This window comes from Lipophrys pholis, assembly GCF_963383615.2.
Source record: "Lipophrys pholis genome assembly, chromosome: 7".
NCBI classification, from domain to species: Eukaryota; Metazoa; Chordata; class Actinopteri; order Blenniiformes; family Blenniidae; genus Lipophrys; species Lipophrys pholis.
Window position 1 is genome coordinate 25901846 of NC_137638.1, and position 22427 is coordinate 25924272.

At 43.2% G+C, this 22427-nt stretch overlaps 2 protein-coding genes across 3 annotated transcripts; both read right to left on the bottom strand.

Annotated features, from left to right (window-relative positions):
• Positions 1 to 5200: 5200 nt before the first annotated feature.
• On the bottom strand, positions 5201 to 6091 carry tas2r202 (taste receptor, type 2, member 202; the record flags this gene model as incomplete). The annotated part of the gene is made up of 1 exon (XM_080466585.1): positions 5201 to 6091. The coding sequence occupies one exon, from the start codon at positions 6089 to 6091 to the stop codon at positions 5201 to 5203; it is 891 nt and encodes a 296-aa protein (XP_080322711.1).
• Positions 6092 to 10349: 4258 nt separating this feature from the next.
• Positions 10350 to 17532, bottom strand: vsig8b (V-set and immunoglobulin domain containing 8b). 2 transcript variants are annotated; one of them, XM_080466716.1, is made up of 9 exons: positions 17279 to 17532; positions 14648 to 14794; positions 14250 to 14329; positions 12422 to 12582; positions 12050 to 12248; positions 11677 to 11829; positions 11457 to 11579; positions 11123 to 11261; positions 10350 to 11026 (listed from the first exon to the last, which is right to left on the bottom strand). In XM_080466716.1, exons 3-9 carry the CDS (start codon positions 14320 to 14322, stop codon positions 10798 to 10800), a joined length of 1077 nt encoding a protein of 358 aa, XP_080322842.1. In that variant the 5' UTR covers positions 14323 to 14329; positions 14648 to 14794; positions 17279 to 17532; the 3' UTR covers positions 10350 to 10797. The 2 variants fall into 2 exon arrangements, with proteins under 2 accessions (XP_080322842.1, XP_080322843.1); XM_080466717.1 differs by lacking the exon at positions 17279 to 17532 and adding an exon at positions 15022 to 15180.
• Positions 17533 to 22427: the final 4895 nt, after the last annotated feature.

Consider the following 22427-nt stretch of genomic DNA (forward strand, 5'->3'; position numbering starts at 1 on the left):
GCACTCACGCACACACACTGACACTTCTTTGGAAGCTCACCATGGTGTGAAGAAATTGCCCATTTGTGCTCGAAACATCCAACAAACTGGTACGAAAGTGGTGATTTGTGCGTTTCAAATACAATCAGAATTGGTGCAGGTAAATGATGCTGCATTCGCTCACGCAGACGGATGAGCTGCGGCGACATTATCCGGAGAGGCCGTCGACTGGGAGGACTTCAGGAGATGTTTGTAGGAGTTGGGTTGATGGCTGCTGCTCTTGCTTATCTGGATTGTTAATGGCCTGTTCCTTCCTGTCAGATGGTGACGTACAGGATATCGCTCTCTCGCCCCACGTCTCGGGAGCAGTGAGCGTTTGGAGTGATGTTCACTCATGCGATGAGAGGCGCGTCGTAAGTGCCAGCTTCAGCTGGATGCGCCCCGACATCGCCATGGTAACTGTGTTTACGTCTTCATACTGTACAGATTCACCAAAGCCTTATTTACATGGCAAACGTCTCTCCCAGCTCCCGTAGGCCGGAGACACATCTGTGTTTACCTCTGAGCTGATCTCCAGTCTGAGGTCAGTTTGCATCAACAGTGGAGTTCCTTGTATTTCTATTTTGGCTGGTCTGAAGTGCAGTACATTCAATCATTTAGTGTACGTTTGCTTTTGATATGTTTTTCATGGGACTATGTTGAAGATGCTTTATTCTCTATCATTTTAGCAGCTGGCAGCTTCTTCTGAAACTGGAATATTACAAGAAAACGAAGTCAATAAATGATAACAGACCAAGAAATTTAAACATTAACAAAAGTCAACAGGGTGCATGAGAACATCATGAGACAGGTTAGTTCACTGGTATTCATTGGTATTAGTTAACATGTACTATGGAGTAATGGTCAGCACTTCAGCCTCACAGTGAAGAATCAACAGCTCAGTTCTGGGCTTGTGTTTATATTTTCTCGGTGTGTGCTTGGGTTTTTCTCCAGCTTCCTCCCAAAGGCTGAAAACATGCGGATGAAGGTAACTGTGGACAATAAGTTGCCCGTAGTTGTGAGGTTGTGTGTGTGTCACGGTTTGATCTGTGTTGGACTGCCAAGCTGTACCAGTGTACACCCTGTCCTGTCCAGCATGTACTCTGCCTTTATCTGCTATTCATTTTTCTGGACTGAAAAGACAAACTAACAAAGATTTGTTTCACAGAATCACTTCAATTTCTCTCACTGTTGCACTGTGCGGCTCTCCAGGACAATATCAACACAACAACTCCCTCCCCTCAGAGATATTTACACTGACAGGCCGGCTATGAGATGTAGAACCTGTAAATCTCCTCTGCAGGGAGACACAACCTCTTTAAAACATCAGTTTTCTGTTTAGTTTGCATGTTCCCAGGGAGTATGTGTGGGTTTTTGTCTTGGAACCCAGTTTTCTCCCGGAGTCCAGAAACATACATGTTGTTGACTCTGAATGACACATACAGGACTGTCTCAGAAAATTAGAATATTGTGTTAAAGTCCTTTATTTTCTGTAATGCAACTAAAAACATGAAAATGTCATACATTCTGGATTCATTACACATCAACTGAAATATTGCAAGCCTTTTGTCGTTTTAATATTGCTGATTATGGCATACAGCTTAAGAAAACTCAAATATCCTATCTCAAAATATTAGAATATCATGAAAAAGTATACTAGCAGGCTATTTAACTAATCACTTGAATCGTCTAATTAACTCGAAACACCTGCAAGGGTTTCCCTGAGCCTTTAAAAACACTCAGCTTGGTTCAGTAAACTAAATCACAAGTATGGGGAAGACTGCTGACCTGACTGCTGTCCAGAGGACCATCATTGACACCCTCCATCAGGAGGGTAAGACACAAAAAGACATTTCTAAAAGAGCAGGCTGTTCACAGAGTGCAGTTTCAAAGCACATTCACAAAAAGTCTGTTGGAAGGAGGAAATGTGGCAGGAAACGCTGCACAACCAAGAGAGAGGACCGCAGCCTTAACAGCATTGTGAAGAAGAGCCGCTTCCAGAATTTGGGGGAGCTTCAAAGACAGTGGACTGAAGCTGGAGTCCAGGTATCAAAAGCCACCGTTCACAGACGTGTCCGGGAAATGGGCTACAATAGCCGTATTCCCATGGTCAAGCCACTCCTGAACTCAAGACAACGGAAGAAGCGTCTGACTTGGGCTCTGGAAAAGAAGCACTGGACAGTTGCAGAGTGGTCCAGAGTCCTGTTTTCAGATGAAAGCAAGTTTTGTATTTCATTTGGAAGTCAAGGCGCTAGAGTCTGGAGGAAGGCTGGAGAGGAGCACAATCCAAGTTGCTTGAAATCCAGTGTGAAGTTCCCACAGTCAGCAATGGTTTGGGGAGCCATGTCAGCTGCTGGTGTTGGTCCACTGTGTTTCATCAAGTCCAGAGTCAATGCAGCTGTGTACCAAGAGATTTTAGAGCACTACATGCTTCCATCTGTTGAAAAGCTCTATGGAGATGATGATTTCATTTTCCAGCATGATCTGGCACCTGCCCACAGTGCCAAAACCACCAGTAACTGGTGTACTGACCATGGCATTACTGTCCTCGATTGGCCTGCCAACTCCCCTGACCTGAACCCCACAGAGAATTTGTGGGGTATTGTGAAGAAGAAGCTGAAAGACACCAGACCCAATAATGCAAATGAGCTAAAGGCCGCTATTGAAGCATCCTGGGCCTCCATAACACCTCAGCAATGCCACAGGTCGATTGCTTCCATGCCACGCCGCATTGATGCAGTAATCTGTGCAAAAGGGTTCCCAACCAAGTACTGAGTGCATTAATTGACATTTTCAAATGTTTGATTTTGTTTTGCTGTTATAAATCTTTTTTTTTTACTTGGTCTGAGGAAATATTCAAATTTTTTGAGATAGGATATTTGAGTTTTCTTAAGCTGTATGCCATAATCAGCAATATTAAAATAATAAAAGGCTTGCAATATTTCATTTGATGTGTAATGAATCCAGAATGTATGACATTTTTGTTTTTTTAATTGCATTACAGAAAATAAAGACCTTTATCACAATATTCTAATTTTCTGAGACAGTCCTGTAGACGTGAATGTGTGACTGTCTGTCTCTGTGTGTTTGCCCCGTGATGGACTGCTGACCTTTCCACTGTGTACTTTGCCTAACTATACATTCATCTGTCATCTTATTGAACCGTCCACTTGAGCTCCTAAGTCTTTCCTGTTTTCTTTAAAAAAAATTTAATAAATACAATCAATGTTATGGTGACTCTGTGACAGAGAACTTTAGAGTCTGATCTACTCAGTTAGTTTGTTCTTCAGGCTGGATTGTGAGGCGATCCTTGGTTGAGGTGACGACCTTGATGCACCGCAAAGGACTTTGAAAGTAACTAATAAGATCCCAACAGTTAATCTCATAATTCACTGGTGGCAATTGAAGAGGAGCATTAATATTGCTAATATATTGATGGGATCATCTTGTTTCTTTGTAGTGTCGCATTTTAAACGAGCTGTAATAACTGAACGTTTTGATGATTCCAGCAAAAGATTATTCAACAGTGATCAAAGCATGAATGACGGTCTTAAGTTTTTATGGGTCAGTATTGAACTGATTTAAAAAATCATACCTATAACTTGAAAACATATGTACTTCAAAGAAGAACGGCTACATTTGTGCCAGTTTAACTGACATTATATGATGATGAGCCTCGGCGCTGCGTAATGGCAGCGTTCAATGAGTCGGGACTAAAGACCATTAAGTTGATCAGCAGAAAGTTCTGGGCCATACAGTTTCAAATGCCATTGATGCAGTCATTTATCAGGGTGAAAGGATATGCGTCAGAATGGTTAAACAACAGATCCAACTAAGTGTAAACTCACATTATATCCAAGGATGAGATGCCTCACGGCTAACATAGAACAAGGTTGTACGTAGTAAAGCATCAGTCGCCGTTGATTGAACACCAGTTTTTAATTACACACGATGCACAGTTTGAGGTTGATGCAAATGTGCTTTTACAATTAGCTTTAAATGTCATTCAGGGGGTGTTTCCTAAACAATGAAGTGTACATAATCAAATTACAGTTGCTATGTAGTGATTTAAACCATATTTGCCTTGTATTTAGTGTTTTTGTTTTTTAAGCCGATCCTGTCATGATGAATCCCACCCATCCATAGAGACAGGAAGACCGTTGAGACGGAAGCCGAGGCCTTGGTAGGACTTAACTCCCTGCATCAAAGGAAAATATGCCCCTTTCTTTACTTTGTCCGTTTGGCTGCTGGAGGGATCCCAAGTCTGAGTGGAGTGGGATTAGCTGCACCATTGTATCTCTGCTTTGAACCTCACTAGGTGGTGCCAGAGGGTGTGAACTAATGTAGCATTGCAAAGAGGTCTGCTGCATTTTTATTATTATCTTTTATTTCTTTTTTTGAAGGGCTCTATTTACTCTGAGTTGGTTTGCTGGGCATGAGTTCACTTTTCAGGAACGCCCAGCATCACATTCTCATGCACGCACAGTCACCGCTACGCTCAGGCACACCTGGGAGCTGTCAAAAGCACGCACACACCCTCCTTTTTGTGGACTTGCAAACAGATACACCAGAGAAGAAGAGATTATAAGTGCTTTTCCTCATCAAGTTTATGTTTTCTCCCTCGAACGGTGCAGGAGCTGGTCTGGCCGCCTTCCAGCTACAAGCAGCTTCTGTAGTCCCCACGAGCAGCTCAAACTATCTGCAACCTTACTGGGAAGACACTTAAAGCCTTTGTGATGGTGAAGAAGAAGAAGAAGAAGAAGAAAAGAAAACAGGTTGAGCATGCTTTCTTGTTTTATTAATATGCTCTGTACTCTCACAACAGTCACATGTATTTTTTAGCATTTCTAGATGGGCACAGAGTTACATCATGTCCAGGCAGCCATGCTCGGGGATCCATCCAACAGGCCTGAATATAATTTGTTCTACTAAAATATTAATATTCAATGGTGCAATCTGATGAGGTTGTGATTTACCTGCAACACTTGAACAGTTCCACCTTTTCTACAGTCAGAACACCGTATTGACGGGAGAAATTGCAATTAATGGCACCACAGCAGGACAGTAGTCATTACTGAAATTGCGAGCACAAAAGATAAAAGAATAAGTTTTTAATAAGTTCAAACAATGACCAATTGATTTCGGCACACAAAAAAGCTCCAGCGCAGAACAAATTGGCTTTTCAGTTTTTAACTTTCGCAGGACTGCTGGGTCTGGTCTTTTGTTCGGGCACTTTCAGACAAGACAAACACGGATATCCATCGAGAAAGACATTAAATTCATGAGTCAGGCGCTTCCAAAGAGTCTTTTTACCATAGATGAGCACCGTGGCGGCGACGGTCGTGTAGACTGACGTGAAGAAGAACGTGAGCACGATGGCGTTCTCGTGGTTCACCACTATCTCATAGTTCACGTACAGGTCAACCACCAGGAAGATGACGAAGATGGCCACGAGGCACAGCGCCATCTGGATCACCCTCATCTGAGAGCCCAGCTTCGGGGCGTGGGTCCCGTTGGTGCTGGCCTTCATTTTGCGGAGATGGACCGCCAGGTGGACGGAGATGGAGATGCAGCATTTCATCATGAGGAGCCCCGGCAGAACGTCGGAGAGGAGCAAGTATAGAACCTCGTATGCCTTGCCTGACACGGTGTCGGGGAATAAAACCCCGCAGTCTCTGTTGGTCCCGGTGTAGTTGTCCGAGTGAAACACGACGAGCATCGGGATGCAGGTTCCCAGGCCGCACAGCGGGATGAGAATCACCGCTAAGGTCACATGCTTGAGGATGACAGCCTGGATGCGTGTGTAGCAGCGATTGGGTGTGTTGACCAGCTTGGTGCTGTAGTAGAAAGTGAGGAAACTGGTGTCCCACATGATGGTGAACTTGGAGCTGAATATGAGCACGAGCATGACGGCGTAGGTCATCTGTGCGATGTTGCAGTTGGCATCCACCTCGTCCATGGTCATCCAGAAGTAGCAGATAATCTGATGGGCCACGTCGGCGACAGACAGAGCCACGATGATAGTTTCACTCGGACTCCATTTCTTTTGCTGCTTGTAGTTCCACAGACTCATCACAAAAATATAGCTATTAAAGAAGACAGTCAGGACAGCCTGCAGACCGGTCATTACCCAGACTGCCATTTTATTCAGCCCCAACATAATGACAATCTTTAGCCAAAGTGCATGCAGAGTGAACTTTTATGAGAATAACTTTATGCCTCCGTGTCCTACTCGGCAGTCTGTGTGGCGTTCTGAAGAGCTTTGTTTTTCGCTGCGTTCAAAGAGTCAGATGACAAGAAGGCAAAAAAAAAGAAAATTATGCACACACACTCCAAACCAGACGATTCTTCATTTCTGTGACAGAACAGAATCAGTCACTGTTTGTCAGTTCGGGGGCCTGGGGAAAAACATTCACACTTTCAGCTTTTGAAAAACATAAAATAGATACAAATAGGCTCAATTAAAAACCTCACAGAATATTTAAAAAAAAGATATATGTGAAGTGTAGATTTTAAACGGGCGTATGTACGGCGATCCAAAAGTAAAAAATCAAGAGTGATTAAAGACTGATTATGGCAAAAACATGTCTTCCATTTTTACCTCAAACAAAGCTCCCTCGGGCCAGGAGAGGCTTTCTATCACTCTGATTCCAACTGAAGATCTCAGCTCGCGCGTTGTTTGCCTGCTCGTCATCACAATACGTTTGTCTGACTCAATACCTTTGGCTGCCGTTGAAGAATCCTTTGTTTTGTTTCCTTTATCTGAGTATTAATCCTTGCCATGTGGCGTCTGCAGGATGCACACGGCAAGGTGAAACCCTCAGATTTAAGCGTTCCTTCAGAGGGATTTATATGTAAGCATTAGGTATGATTTGCATGTGTTCTGACCACAGGTTGTGGTGACAGTCTTATTTGCATTGACAGAGGGAGGGCAGGATACGTGCTCATTATGGATATCCTGTGACTTTACTGTACGTCTCGCACTGCAGCATGACTGCTCAACCAATCCGCAGACCGCCATCCACCACAGTCCGCATGCAAATCGCTTTTCCTGCAGCACTGCCACATATTTACAAACACTGAACCACCTTCACATCTATTTAGCCGATAAGAAAAGTCAATCACCTTTAAATCACCTTCAGGAGCCATGCTCATGCGCCACCTTATCACTGTGGTTTGTGCCGCAGAGGACAGGGAGTTTGTGAGTCCAGTTTTAACAAGATGCTGCCTCAAATTGAATCATTGCTCAATTTGGATTCCTATTTATTTGTTTGTTTGGTTTACTTATGCAACCAAAGTCCTAATTATACAAGCAGCGAGCATTGGTCTCCCAGGGTCTCTAACCAGTGCTCTTTATGAATATCATCCTCACTTAATCTAATTTATTACTTTATTGAATAAATAGTTTCCTACAAGACAATCCAGATTCAAAGGACAGAATCAGCCTTTTTGCAGAACTGCATGAAAGAGCTCTTTGAATCTAGATGTGAAGGGAGACTGCAGCAGACTGAGCCTTCCCCTATTTAGGGGGGGGCTAATTACAACGCCATCTCAGTTAGAAATTCTGCCTTCTAAGAAACTTAATATTAAAAGACAGATTATGTGGTGTCCCGATGATGTTGCCAGGAAAGTGTGTGTAATCATTAATTAGTGTGTCTATTTCCTCCACTTCATGTCTGGTTTAAAGGACAGGCTCATGTATGAACATGAAGGAGCCTTGATGGATGTGCACTTGTTTAAAATGGCGGTTTGAGTAAACAGAACGATACAGAAATTAACATGAACCCACGGATGGTGACAGTTTTAAATTTGTCCTCATGTAAGACAAACAAGTGAAAGTCAAACACAGGAGAGGCGCTCTTTATGACATGAGATGGTGTGTGTGTGTGTGTGTGTGTGTGTGTGTGTGTGTGTGTGTGTGTGTGTGTGTGTGTGTGTGTGTGTGTGAGAGAGACAGACACTGGAGACCACCTAAATCTATTTACACTGCCATATTACAGTGATAAAAAGTAAACTCCCATCCATCCGTGTTTGTAATGATTTATCCATCCCGGAGTGCTGCAGCTGATCCAAGCCGGCCGGAGGTGAAAGCAGGTACATTATCCACTGGTCAGCGGGACAAACACACGTCTTACACGCACATTCACTTCGACAGGCAATCTAGAGTTACCAATTAAACTCAAACGTGTGTTTTGGAAGGAAGTAGCCAGAGAAAACCGATGCATGCCCAGAGAAAACATGCAAACTTCACACACAAGCTTGTAAGAGTTTGATCACTTCATCAAACAGTCTCATGGTGCCGATGGAGACGATCAAAAAAAATTAATTACTATTGAAGAGGGTTAAAGAATTCCTGCTTTTCACATCTGCCAAGGATGTATATTTGTCTGTTTGTCTGTGTGTCTGTTACTAAGATCATGTCAAAACTACTACACAGATTTTGTCTAAATTTTCACCACAGACACATATTAGGTGGTAGAAAATTCCATTAAAGTTTGGAGGTGACCCGGAAACTTTTTCTTTCTGAGTTCAGGTCAATCTTTGGCGGACGTCAGAGATCTCTGATTGCTCTTGTTGCGTTTGTCATGGTTTTCCAGTAACGTCTCAGTCTTAGAGGTCGTTGCCAGATGTTTTATAGTAAAAGTAGAAGGATTCCCTGAAATGTACTGCATTACGGAACAAAGTAACTTGAAAACACTCGTGAAGAAAGATATATTTGTCCTTCTGTCTGCGCTGATCTTCATGAAGATTGGTACACAGCATTTTGATTAAAGGCAGAACCCATTAAATTTAGGTGGTGCTCCAGATCAAAAATAATTAGTATAAATTCTCATTTCGTGTTTAACAATATATAGGTGACAGGTCACCTTAAATGACAAGTGCATTGTGGGAAATGTAGTCATTTTGGTTTTGAGAAGTGTAGTTCCTTGTCCTGTTGACCTCTGGTGCCCTACAGGTGTGTGTGAAATGACTGGTGTTGGTCCAGTGTGTGCTAAAAGAGGAATAAACGGCCACGTGGAAGAAAGTAACAATATTGTCTTGTCTTGTGTTCTCAAAATTATGGGATCACCAAACTAAATAAATGAATAAAAGCGGTTGATCTGGATGTGGAATATGTGTCATTTCCCTATCGATCCCTATCGGTCCATATCGACCCTTGGCGGAGGTCACAAATCTCTGACTGCTCTTGTATTTTTCTCTTTTCAACTGTTTTTAGCAACAGTCCGTGCATGTGAAACCCTCACACGCACAGGGAAAACATAATGAGCAAAATCAACACAAAAAGGCCAACGTGTAATGAAGTGAGACTGCATAGCACAAAAAGATGATAAATAATTGTAATTTAAGGAAAACATAGGGTGAAGTTATCGTTCACGCGAGCGGAAGTCATAATTAAACGGAAAGCACACCTTCAGAAAATTGAAATAATTGGATGTAATGTTTCCTGAAGATGTGGAGTAATCATTGTGTGTTTGTCGCTGTGTGGTTTGGTGGGAAGGGAATGACAACCCGTCTCCACTTCCAGCTGCACTGATTAATTCAACATGGACTTTTTGAAGCTGGGATCAGGCCAATTCAGGGTGTTTTGAAGAGAGGTGCGGCCGCAGGCACAGCGCTGACACTGCCGACTGGAGGTGGCAGCTGCAGGTTACCGCCTCAGCTGTTACAGCTTAGAGTAGACTAATAACTAGTTTGCTGGCTGCCACGCAACACATTGCAACCCCCCCCCCCCCACCAAAAAAACCCCCCAAAAAACAAAACACACATCTGAAGAAACAAGGCAATTTTGTGGCTCTTTGTTCTACAAATGATTTTCTTGGTTGGAGACATGCACACAGAGGAAGACAAGCAGAACTAACATGACTGACACTTCGATATTCTGCCTCATTAGGTGCAAAGTTTGAATTTACATCAATTCTCTGGGAATAGCCTCTCTCCTGGCACAAATTGTTTACTCCATGTTTATGCATCAGGATCTTTTTTTTTTCTTTTTTTTTTACTCCTTGTTCATAATGAGTTCTGCAATTACTAATGTCTCCAATTAAACAATTAAGATGCAGTCCAGCCTCTAACCAGGCAGAAATACTGATTGTTTTTACAGTGCCTCAATTTTCCCTTAGTTATACGCCACGCAAAAGCCATTCAATTAGGTTTTATCTTTTCCTTCTCATTTTTAAAAGATAACTGTTGTTAAATTATGCATCCTTTGGAAAGGAAATGTGCAAATATTATCCCATTATGTTTTGTCTGCCCCGATGTCGTTGAGTATTAGAAAATGAAGCCATAAAATCTGATGTGCAACGTGGTCAAAGCAGGACTTGGACAACATTCAGTTGCTTGAGTTGGAGGTTTTTATTACACACATTAAAAAACAACAATAAAAGTAAACTAAAATGTACATCATAGAAAATAAAACCCTTAATAAAAATAGTTTTTGCTATGTACATTTTACACACAATTTTTAAGCAAATCCCTGTAATCCTGACTTATATTATGAGACATTGCCTTTTTCTTTTAAATTTATTTACAATAGCCGTGATGTGCTACGCAGTGCATCATGAAAGTCAGCAGTTGTATAATTAAGTTCATCCCGGATACATTTTGAGGTCACATTGACAAGTCTGCAGCAGTTGCACAAATACCAGTGGTCCCATTGTTCTGTTATATTATAATATTGCACCTTTTGTCACGCAAATACTTCACATAAAATATAATGTAGACGGTGTTCATCAGAAGGTGTAGCTTTATACTAAAAAGAGCCATGTCGTGGGCTCTCCATCACACAGGGTATCCATATCGTTGGTCGTATTTCAGGCTTGTGGGTCTGCCCTCTGTAATAGTTGTGCCATTGTTCCCAGCTGGGAAGTTCTGATCCGACTCGGTGACACTGGGCAGCTGTTTCCTCACCGAGCTGTAGAGCACCCCGTGGTGAGTGCGGTACCCCATCACTGAGCGGAGGCTGGAGTGTCTGCTGGAGGGCCTGCTCTCCGGGGCCGCGGCGTCCACCCTGGATGATAATGAGGAGGCAGTGCAGGCGTCAGCTCCTTTGATCTGAGATCAATTTCATGGATACATGAAATTTTCTCCGGATTTGATTCAATACCTTATTTCATTTGCAACCTCCTTCTCGTAGCGGCGCTTGTGGCAGCAGCAGATCAGAAGCCAGATGAGAAGCAGGAGCAGCAGCAGCAGCAAGAGAGCGCCTATCACCGCGCCGGCAATGACTCCGGCTCTATTGGTGGCTGGAAGAGACGACCCAATGCTTTGACATCAAACGAGTGCAATTCCCCTCAGCCCCACATACAGTCATTAAATCAAGCCTCCACAAGAAGTGCGATTTAGCATTACAGACTCCGGCAAGTACAAACACTGAAGGAAACAGGAAACAAGGTGTTCTGGGTGAAGAATTAAATCAGCCAACGATAACATGGACTTACGGTTGTATGCGTGCAGCGAATATTCACAGTGTCCGTTGCCGACAGGATTTTTGGCCTCGCACACGTAATTCCCAGCATTGCTTTCTGTGTGGTTTCTTATCAGCAGCTCCCCACTCTCTGAGTCTTCATGAAAGAAACGCACAGTCAGCACATGTTGGTTCATACAATATATAAATATAGCTACTTAAATGTACAGGTCTGCACTTTCATTATTGCTCACCTTGGGTTGCGGTGGGTGGTAGCGAGCCTCCATCCCCTCTTTTCCACACATATTTGATAGGAATGGATCCTTTCGTAGATTTGCAGCGGAGGGAGACACTGCTGCCTTTCTCCTCACCGCCGTCAACCCAACAGTTTGGCGTTGATGGGGGGACTGAGAAAAGAAAGGAGAAAACAGGAGGATCAATTAGCACAATGTTGTACTACATAAGTAGAGCAGACAGAGGTGATCGTCTGGGAATGGCTGCGGAGAAAACGCGAGCTCCACGGGTTGAGACGAGAGGTTTAGATAAAGAGCAGCATTGAAAAGAAGAAAGAGAACCTTGAGGAAATGAAACGAGTAAAACCGGTAAAAAGGAATTTCCTCTCCTCACCCATCACCACCAGGGTAACTTTTCGAGTATCGACACCCGGTAACTTCTTGACTTTGCACATGTAGGTGGCTGTGTCTGTTGTCTTCAGGTTGGAGATCATGATGGACGCGTCGCCCTGACTGGGCTCCGCCTTGAACGTGGCCCTGCTGGTGAAGCTCGAGTCGTGTTTGTGTATCTGCCCGCCTGAATAGGACAAGAGCTGAGATGCATAGAGAGTGATGTCATTATTTTAAAATCAGGTTTGTTTTTCTTTACCATACCCCAACAGTGAAACCCCCACTGATGTGTGCTTCCCGCACGCCTGAGTCTCACAAACCCCCCAGACAGGTTTTTTCTGTCATGTTGCCGTTTTCAAAAAGTACACAAACGCACCAGTCTGTCCTTTTGTGTCATATCTGGCATGACGTTGAACCACTCGATATCCAGCTCTCCTGTGTCCCGGGGGTCAGGCGTGTAGGTGCATCCGAGGAGCACCGAGGAGCCCTGAGCTGTTTGAATCGTCTGCGGCCCCGAGGAGGTGACCTGCATCGCCTCTGTCAAAGAAAACGCATTCAAAAAATTCAAATCAGACATCTTTAATTCACACTTCTTACTACCTATGATTTTAATAATCATCCACCAATGATAACAATAATAATCAACACAGGACCAACAAGGGACACAATAGAAACTTATGTCATTAGCAAACGTATGAATATTGTCCCGCTTTAATGACATTCCAGCTCTTGGCCCGTCTGTGCTTGGAAGCAGTCTCGGGGTGGAGCAGGAGTGCTGATGTGACAATAACTGGCCTCTCAAGTCAAAGCAAAGATTTGAGGGTTTAGAAAATATGCAATTGTAATATTTGAGCACAAATGAGTTACATGTTAATTCAATACTCTGTAGGCTCCTAACCTGCCAGAAGAGTCTGAGCACATAATGATAAAAAAAAGGAGTAAATCAACCAAAAGAAAAACGCAGCTGACGAGTGGCAGTTAAGAGCTTTCCCCCGTGCTGATACACACCCTGCTGAGTCACTGTTTACGGCCACGAATTTAATTATTGCTGATAGCTTGACATGAACAAACAATACTCACTGCTCATTAGCATAACATCTGAAGATTTTTCCCACACATCCAGGTCATTCATCTTGATATTGTTTTGCTATATATATATATTTTTTTTTCCCACACTTAGATGTTTAACCTTCAGAAAATATCTAAATGGAGCATAAATCAAATCAGCCTCTCTTTTGAAACCATTTGCTGTTAAAGCCACTGTCGCCCTCTGAAAGCAATTCAATGCCACGACAAACAAAAAGTCTGTCAACTGTATTTATGAAAGCATGTAAATGATAGATGTGATGAGGGGAGGCTGAAAAAAAGCTCAAATGTTTACACTGTGAAAGACCCCTTAGGCAAAACACAGATCTATAGAAGATGTGCTTTCTATGTGAAGCTGAACCACATTGGTAGTGAACTCAGACGCCATACTTCAGTACAGAAAGCTGTCTGTATTTCATTCCTGTGCACCTCGTCATTGGCTCAGACAAAAGGCTTGAATGTCTCTTGCAGAAATACAGGATCTTAAAAAAAAAAAAAATCAATCAATCCTTTCAGCACCTGATGATCTAATGAAGTGGTGTAATGTGAAGGCTTTGTGGCTCCGGTGTGGTGGAATGTAACAGTGAGGAGTTCGTCGTTCAGTCTCTGCACACTCTTGATTTAATTTTACCTCTGTTTTTATAATGTTTTCACATTAAATGGGCAGCTTGGACAGCGGCCCAGGACTAATTTCCCCCTCGGGTACAATAAAGTCTGTCAGTGTTCTGCCTTGGAAACGCACACAGCAGCTTGACCCACAGCAATGACAGTAGAGGTATGAATGGAATGCAGGGTGCCTGTCATCCTGACCAAATTATATGCTCATGGTTCACTGAATGTCTGTAATGCACTTCATCTGGTCACATCATCAGCCAGGAGTACGTAAAAGTGGACAATTGTGACAATGACACACCAAGCCCATTCAATCCTCTTAAAAAACACCTGCTCTGATTTATTCAGGACCCCCCCACCCCTTGAATATTCATGACTAACCATGCAAGAATCTATCCACAGGTGAAAAATAATTTTTAAAAAAAGGAAGTCAAAGGCAGATCAATTGAGACATTTGCTTTATCAAGAACCTGAAACACAGCGGTTAGATATGAAGTCAGACTCACCTGTCTTCAGCTGGATTGTTATCAGAATCAGCACTGTCACCTGAAGCACCACGCTTGTGAAAGCAGGCTCCATTATATTCCTGAAAGCAGGTGGAAACATTAAGTAAAGAAAAGAAGTGTAGCTTCAACCAGCGTCTGTCGTCTTTGAACACTTGTTTTTGTGTCTAATTTAATTTCTTCTGAAGTGGAAACATTTTTCCTTTAAGGTTATCATCCACCTTTCTAATGGAGTTGTTTATCTCACCTCAGAATAGAGGAACTGCTGCTATATTTCCCCTTTTCACTGAGCAGACGGCATGTTTAATAGTTTTTATTTAGCAGAAGGCAGACAAACTGTCAGTACACACTGGCAATAACATAAAGGTTATAGGGTGCAAAATAAAAAGGTAGATACATACCTTAAAGTGAAGTTACAATCCAAACTGAGCGTGACTGTCCGAGTGTCACAGGCTGTGTGTGGCTTGGTTATTTTGTTCTCAGGTGAAACTCAGCAGCAGTAACCAAGGCCACACCCTTTCTGTCCATAGTGCATCTGCTGGCCACTCCTTGAGTAGGAAACAAGTCAGACCTCCTTCTTACCAGTTTATTTTTCACACACGGATTAGCTTTAAAAGAAATATGTGCTTATTCTAGTAAAACAATCAAATAACTTCGCGCCTCAAAGAAAGCCAGGAAAAATAGCAACAGTGATTTATAGTTGGGCCAGTAGAATTTGCTGTATAATTACAGAACTGTGTATGTGTGGAAGTTGACGTGAGAGGTTAATGTTTACCTTTTGGTGTTGAGTAGTTCAACAACTATGTTACTGTGCAGCTTTTGAGTGCAGGTTTTGCCTGATTTCTGTGGATTCATAAGTAAGCACAACCCTCTGTGTGCGGTCGTGTCCCAGTATATGGAGATCCTGCATACTGAATGTATCCTGCTCAAGTGTTTTCCCAGAGTTACTTTCTCTTATTTTAAAATTTTGACTGAGCCTGTTCAATGACTTTTTTTTCCCCCACTGGCATTTCCTCAACACACCCTCCTGACACACCCCAGACAACAGTTTCACTGTTGTTGTTGCTCCTAGGCAGCCAGTTTAAAATCATGATATGTTGATTTCACGTGATTGTCAACATAGTGACAGGCCTGCAAACTGCCAAGCAAACGCTGCTACTACTGTCGGGATGATTCAGCCTGTAATCACAAATAATTTCAACTTCTTATCAGCCATGAATGATTTAACCAGCTGAGGCGTTTTGACCTGGAGGTCATTGTGACGTATGTGGTTGTTTTAATGCGCAGATCTTCACTGTGCTTGATGACGTGAAAATTAAAAGAAAGGCACTTTTTATTGAGGTTAGATGGGCTGGTGAAATTATTCAGTATTGATTGTGTGAAAGTGTACAGTATGAGCACCGAGCATGACGTTGGCCATTAGGGAAGTTAAGTGCTGGGTTAATGCCATCCTGCCAATAATGTTCATTAAAGAGATGGACAAGTTAGTAACGCTCTGTATGAAACATGATTAGAAAGCAAATTCTCCCTCCTCCTTCTTTCGGGGCCCACTGAGCGTCTGCAAGCTTTACACCTGAGCTTCATGCAGCCCGTGTGAGTGACATCACACCAATAAATCCATCTTCGTGAGCGATGCTGAGAGTGTGACAGTTTGTGCGAGCTATATGCGGTATGGCTGCTTTACCAGCAGGTGGTTAATTGCCCCGCTTCCTCCCCCCTCCGGGTGTAAGCGGAAGTTCTGGCACTGGAGCACTGAGCTGAACAGACTGTGTGACAGGACGAGGCGGGACCAAACGGACAGTATTGGGACACTGCACAAGATCACCATTAACACTGCGGGAGTGTGTGTGGACAAGCGTGATGAATACATTGGTGACCGCTGACCTGAATGCTCTGAACTTGTTGCAACTCTTTCGCTGCAGCCGTTTTTTTTTGTTGCCCTGTGCTTTCTTAATTATTCCACTAAAGTTGGTAGATGAGAAGCAGTCAAGCTTTCATGCTTCGTCTTTATAGCCAACACACAATATATCCTCCCAGATTTGGCCAAGGTAGCCTAATCACACCACAGGGTAGCAAACAAAGCACCTTGACAGATGTCCAAATTACAAGTAAACAGCGTAGCAGGGGGAGGGCAAACAAATGACCAAAACAGGGAAGGGAGAGTGCTGGAGAAATCCCGGGCTTGCCAGCAGCCATACTGAAATAGCACAGCAGCGTGACTCACGGTGTGTCAATGTCAGGGAGCCAGTTAGGCACATATATTCGTCTTTTTAAGGTGGAACGCCACTGGGACAAGGATGGCGCTTCTGGCAGAGGGAGGCAGACGCTCAGACCCTCAAAGAGCTACGTGAGTAGAATGAAGCCGGCACACTTTGGACCACACACCATATTCATGACCCCCTGAATCTCTGCAATTAAATGTCCACCCTGACAGGGAAATTGATTTTTTATTGTCTTTGTCTCCTTTACTCCTTTATCAGTCTTTATTTCCAGATGCCCTGCTCATCATGAACACGTAGGCTGCAGTCTTCCTCTGCAATAATGTCTATAGATGTAGCTTCGGTTTTAGAGTTTCTCGTCATATTCCGGTTCTATCTGTTGTCTTGTTCCAGTGTGAGACTGGCATGATTGCTCCCTCTCTCCCGACTGAACACATTTTCAGCTGCTCCTGCCCTGCGTGCTTTCCATGAGCCAGACTGCAGAATAAATAATGAAGAAGGAAATGCAAAAATCCTTCCCAGCCTCTGTGATTCTTTATCTCAGTAAGTAACCCACTAAGGAAAGGGCACACCGACCATCAAAGCATGCCTGGATGATGCTGGACACAGCAGGACAAAGTCCCATTGGTTGCTATGCTCTCATTCTCCTGTATTAATGATATTGAAACTAGCGCAGCCAGACACCGTGCCCCTATGGTTTTATTTTTTACATCTCTACTACTGAAAGAGGATAGAAAATAGGAAAGGAGAAGACAGGAAGCGAGAAATAGAGGGAGAAAAGATTAACCTGAAAATACGGCATCCCACACATACCTCGGCTGAAATCTCTGAAAGGTGAGCGGGGTTACTCCACTGAATAGACATCAAGGACACAGAGAGGGTGCCAGTAAATCACTTCCATGGTGAATCTCTGTCTGCATGTGCACAATTATGCAGTGTTATATCATCAGCAGAAAGCCCATCTAACCAAGAATGTGTGCCAAAAGCTTATGCCTAAGCTCCATGCATGCAGATGTAACACTTTCTGCGGATTGAAATTAGACAGGTGTTGTTAAACCTGTGTGAAACAACAAAAGTCTTGATGGTCCTGCGAGGAGGACGCCGCTCCTTGGGCCTGCTGCAACTTGTCACCTCTGAACTTGACAAGCCAGGACTTGTCGACCAGCGACCTTCACGGCGAGAGAAGCACATGGTACGGTCCATGCCATCCTTGCCATGGTAGGGTTTTGGTTTTTGATATTATTACAATACCTTTGCTCCACTTTATTGAAATAATTAGTGTAGAACAAAATCTGCAAAAACCAAAGATTATTGTCATTAAATACGTTGTATAAAACTTCCCCGCTTTTAGCGGGGATTCAAAAAAGGGCCTGATGCCTTGAAGGGCCTCAGGTTTGAACGAGCACTGAGAGACTTTGGGTCGGAACCCAGATTTTGGTTGTGATGTGGATCGGCGTGCAATTCTTCCACATCGAATTTGTGTGATGCCCAAAGAGAATCCGGGAGGCTCTGGAACGAATCGTCATGCGAGGAGCCACAAATGGTGGGAGAGATTTGTTGTCGCGGTTGTGATGCAAGACTCGTATTTCGTGCCGAACGGGAAGCGAGCGGTGCATCGTGGCACAAAATGGCGCGAGCCACAGGAAGTAGAACATGGAATCGAACCCGAATTCAAGGAGCGGCGATTTGTTCCGACCCCACAAAATGCGTCACAAGCAGATGTGCAGCAGGAACAGAAGACCACAAGGTTTCATATGCTGTGTCAGCTCCTCGGGAGACGTGCCATGTACTGGGAAGTGTGGATTCAGTCTTGTGAGTGCTGCTCTGGCTGTCTGTAGGAGAACAGCCATTCTGAGGAGAATCCGTGGACATCCATTCATCAACAAACAGGTCAGAAGGGTTGTGGAGTAGGGCGTAGTCAGAATGGTCGACAGTCTCAATGGCGGTACCAGGTGGTTTACAAGTCAAAACTAATGGGAGTGCGAACATGAGAACTCTGGCCAAGTAGGTTATGTGGACAGTGTCTTGAAAATAAAAACTGTGTGTGAAGCTCTAATCATCTCGCTGGCATTGAATTGGTTTGGTGAATGTTTCTGTGACAAATGAACCATTTGCTATTGGTGTGATGGGTGATGAGACAGAGTCTATCATAAGCCTAACTCGCTATCCTAACCCTGTGAAGGTGGGAAGGCATGGAAACCTCACTGTGTTGGATCAGCGTCAGTATAAGTGCATCCGATAACAGACGCAATAAGGAAATTCCTCGTATAAAGTAGATAAGTAAATGTGAATTTATCGTATTTACTGCTTCTTCCCTCCCTCAGTTCACAAGTTGCCCACCCACATATACCACAGTGTATACAAACACACACGCACACACACACACACACACACACACACACACACACACACACACACACACACACACACACACACACACACACACACACACACACACACACACACACACACACACACACACACAGCCTCCAGCAATATGAGCATAGACGGTGGACTCCATAATCCAATAAGTTGTGCTTCTTGTGCTAAACCCAGTGAAGTCTGGCACACACAGAGGGTCCATGGAGACTACCGTCCCCTAAGCCTCGCTTGCAGGAGAAGGATGGCAACTGTATTCTCTGATAAAGAACTTCAGATCTCTCTCCCCCTCTCTCCCACTACCATCGCGTATATTTTCCGCACACACACAATGAAGAGCTATGATATAATGATGTAAGGTAATGCTGACTTTTCTCTTTAGGAAAATCTCAATTAGGCAAAATGTTCCTGGAAAAGCTGCACACCACCAGCTGTGCTGTGGGGGGGGGGGGGGGGGGGGGGAATAATTAAAGAGTAAAGAAATGAATTGTGATTCTATGCCTTATGATCTGTTGTCCTCTCGTTCAACACAATTCATTCAGGGAGGGAATTAAGGGATCTGCATGCGGAACATGCGATGCGATTCTGGAAAGCAGTTTTCACGCACACGCTAACAGTTCGTGGAAGTAACATAAATTTGTGTCCCATCGATTCAGTTCGTCCCCGTCCTCTCACCGAACCACAAATGAGTGAACTTGACTTAGTTTGGTGTCGGGCAGCAATAAAAGCACGTTGCACTTGAAATCACAAGACACTCTCACCCGGCAATTACACAAGCACTCAGGCTTGAATTATACAATTTGGGATGACACTCTGACCGCTTTGCCTTTTGCACACCGCCGCTCTCCAGCTTAACTCAGCCATCTTTCATGCATGTCTAATTTTATTCCTGACCCAAAACCATTAAAACAAGCCCACACCTTAAGTATGAATCTTCACTTCTCTGAAGCTGCCACCGTCATCTAACTTTTTACACAAATTGCATGGATAATAAGTGTTGGTCAACTTCAGTATAGCAATATCACTTCCATCTGTAAAAGTCTGTATTATTATAAGGTTACTGGCATAATTTGACTTTAGACATGGAGGTGATATTTATCTTGACTCCAAAACTGAAAACTAATAAGCCGAAAAATATCTGAACTCAATTTTAGGGAGTTAACCAACAGATGAAAACACAATCTTATAGCTTCAACTATATGGTGTAATAGCTTTAGGAATGGACCAATTTGTGTATATTATTGGCTCAAATGTTTTATATCATTGGCACAAGTGATTTAATTCATTATTATTGTATAGTTTAAAAAACCATACAGGACCCTGTATGGCGTGTGTGAATGGGTGAATGTTTATTATTAACAATGTAAAGCTCTTTGGGGCTGCTCAACAAGTTGAAAAATGCTATATAGGCAAAATCCATTTATCATTTTCAGTTGTGTCGTGACAAGAGTACCAAGATGTGATTCAAGGCCGCTGCGTAGTTTTGTGTACAGTTTGCATGCTTGTATCTTCTCCTGTGTGCGTTTCCTCTTCATGTTGTCCTGCAATGCAAAGATGTGCCTGCTGGGCAATGGGCGTTCGATGGTGTAGCAGTCCATGATTTAGTTCCACACCCTTGTTTGGAGTTTTGATTTAATTTCTCAAGATACTTCAAACACATGTATGCGAGGTGAACTGATCCATCTAAATTGCCCATAAGCGTGAGCTCAGCTCTTTTTCGGCCACAATCAGCTCGATTGAATAAAGCAATTTAGAAGATGGATGAATGGTAACGATGACATTTAAAGTTATTCTAAGTGCATTAGCGTATTTTCTGTCTCTTTGTGTTGAACTGATGACATGTCCCGGTTGCATCATGGCCTTTCCCCGATGTCAGCTGTGATAGGCTCCAGCTCCTGAGAGCGGATACCAAAGACAAACGGAGGTGGGAAGCAGGAGCAGAGATAGACAAATCTGACATGAAAAAAAAGCACCGTCAGCTGGGAATCGAACCATGGTTGTTTCAGCTCTGTGGTGTGCACCTGAGCCATATGTCCAACCAATACCTACAATAAATCTCTCAAAGCAACTGCTGCAGGGGATGTGTGATTGGTCTCAGAATATGAAAAAACCCCTCACTGAGCAACAGATGCTGGTGTAACAGAGACGTGACGGGTGCACCTGGAGCTACACAGTGGATCTAAATGTCTCTAACCTCTCCTACTTGCCCAGGCAGCAGTTTTCAGAGCTTTTTTTTTTACTTCATCCCACCGGAAGCAGCTGTTACAGATGGGACCCTGGCTGGTGAGTGTGAAGAGAATGAACCAAAACGGCGAAACCCCACTTCATAAAATACAAACAATGAGCTTAAAGATGTTAACAGCACTCTGTAATGTGTCAGGAGCTGCAGAGTCGGGTGATAAATCTGTGGGAGTTTGTTACACAGAAAGTGACCTTTCACATCACACGGTCATTTGATCCATTGCTGTTATAAAATACTGATTAGCTTTAATTTATCGTCGACCCTGGTCTTAAATCTTTACGTGAAGTGAACCTGACTCTAACTTTAAGAGGAAAGAGGAAGGCAGGAGGGGAAACAAGCATTCACACTACACTTGAAGGTTAGCGATGTGATGTAATGACACTTTCTTACACTGGGCGGCAGCAGTGAGTGGGGAGATTCCTGGCTATTAATTTCCTTTTCAATTAAAAGAAAATCTCTAAGATGAGTCTAAAAGACACCCAGAAAACAGTCGAAGTTCAGCAAAATGTCAAGGAAAACATTTTAAAAATTGCTCTTGAAAATATTGTGTATTACGAGCTATTTGAAGGCGACAATCTTCACCAGCTGTACCTTGAAATACTGCAGAAGTTCAAGGTAATTTGCTCTGTACTGTTCTTTGGAGATTATCATCATTTTATGTCCTTGCACCATGTATTCAGGCTCAAATAATGAGAGCACACACACACACACACACACACACACACACACACACACACACACACACACACACACACACACACACACACACACACACACACACACACACACACACACACACACACACACACACACACACACAATTCCTTGCCGAGCCTTCCTTCAGTGGAGTGAAGTCATTATTTGCCACGTTTTTCTGACACAACCTACACTCGACCTTGTTTTCATTTGAGTGTATCAGATTATCATTAATCATCACTAACGACTCACTGCACCATCTTGTGGTACAAAGTGGTATTACAGGACAGTTTGGTCTGGTTGGTTTAACTTCAGTGGATTTCTTTGTTTCCTTTAGGTGTTTTTTTTTGTTTTGTTTTTTTTACTAAAAAGATTACATTTAATGCTTTTAAGGTATCTGATGGTACATAGCAATCAAGCAATTGATATTCCAAAAAAACTGTTAGAATGTGACCTCAACATGATTCTATATAACTTTCCTAAAATAAAGTGTTTTTCGACTGACAATGTGTGGATGAACTTTGATTTGCTTGTTGCATGGTAGCATAATGTGGCTCTTCATCACATTGTTTTATCTTAAGAATTGCTCCAGTAGTACTTTGTCCCTCGTGCAAAAACACACGTTGCCTGTACTGAATTAAGCCG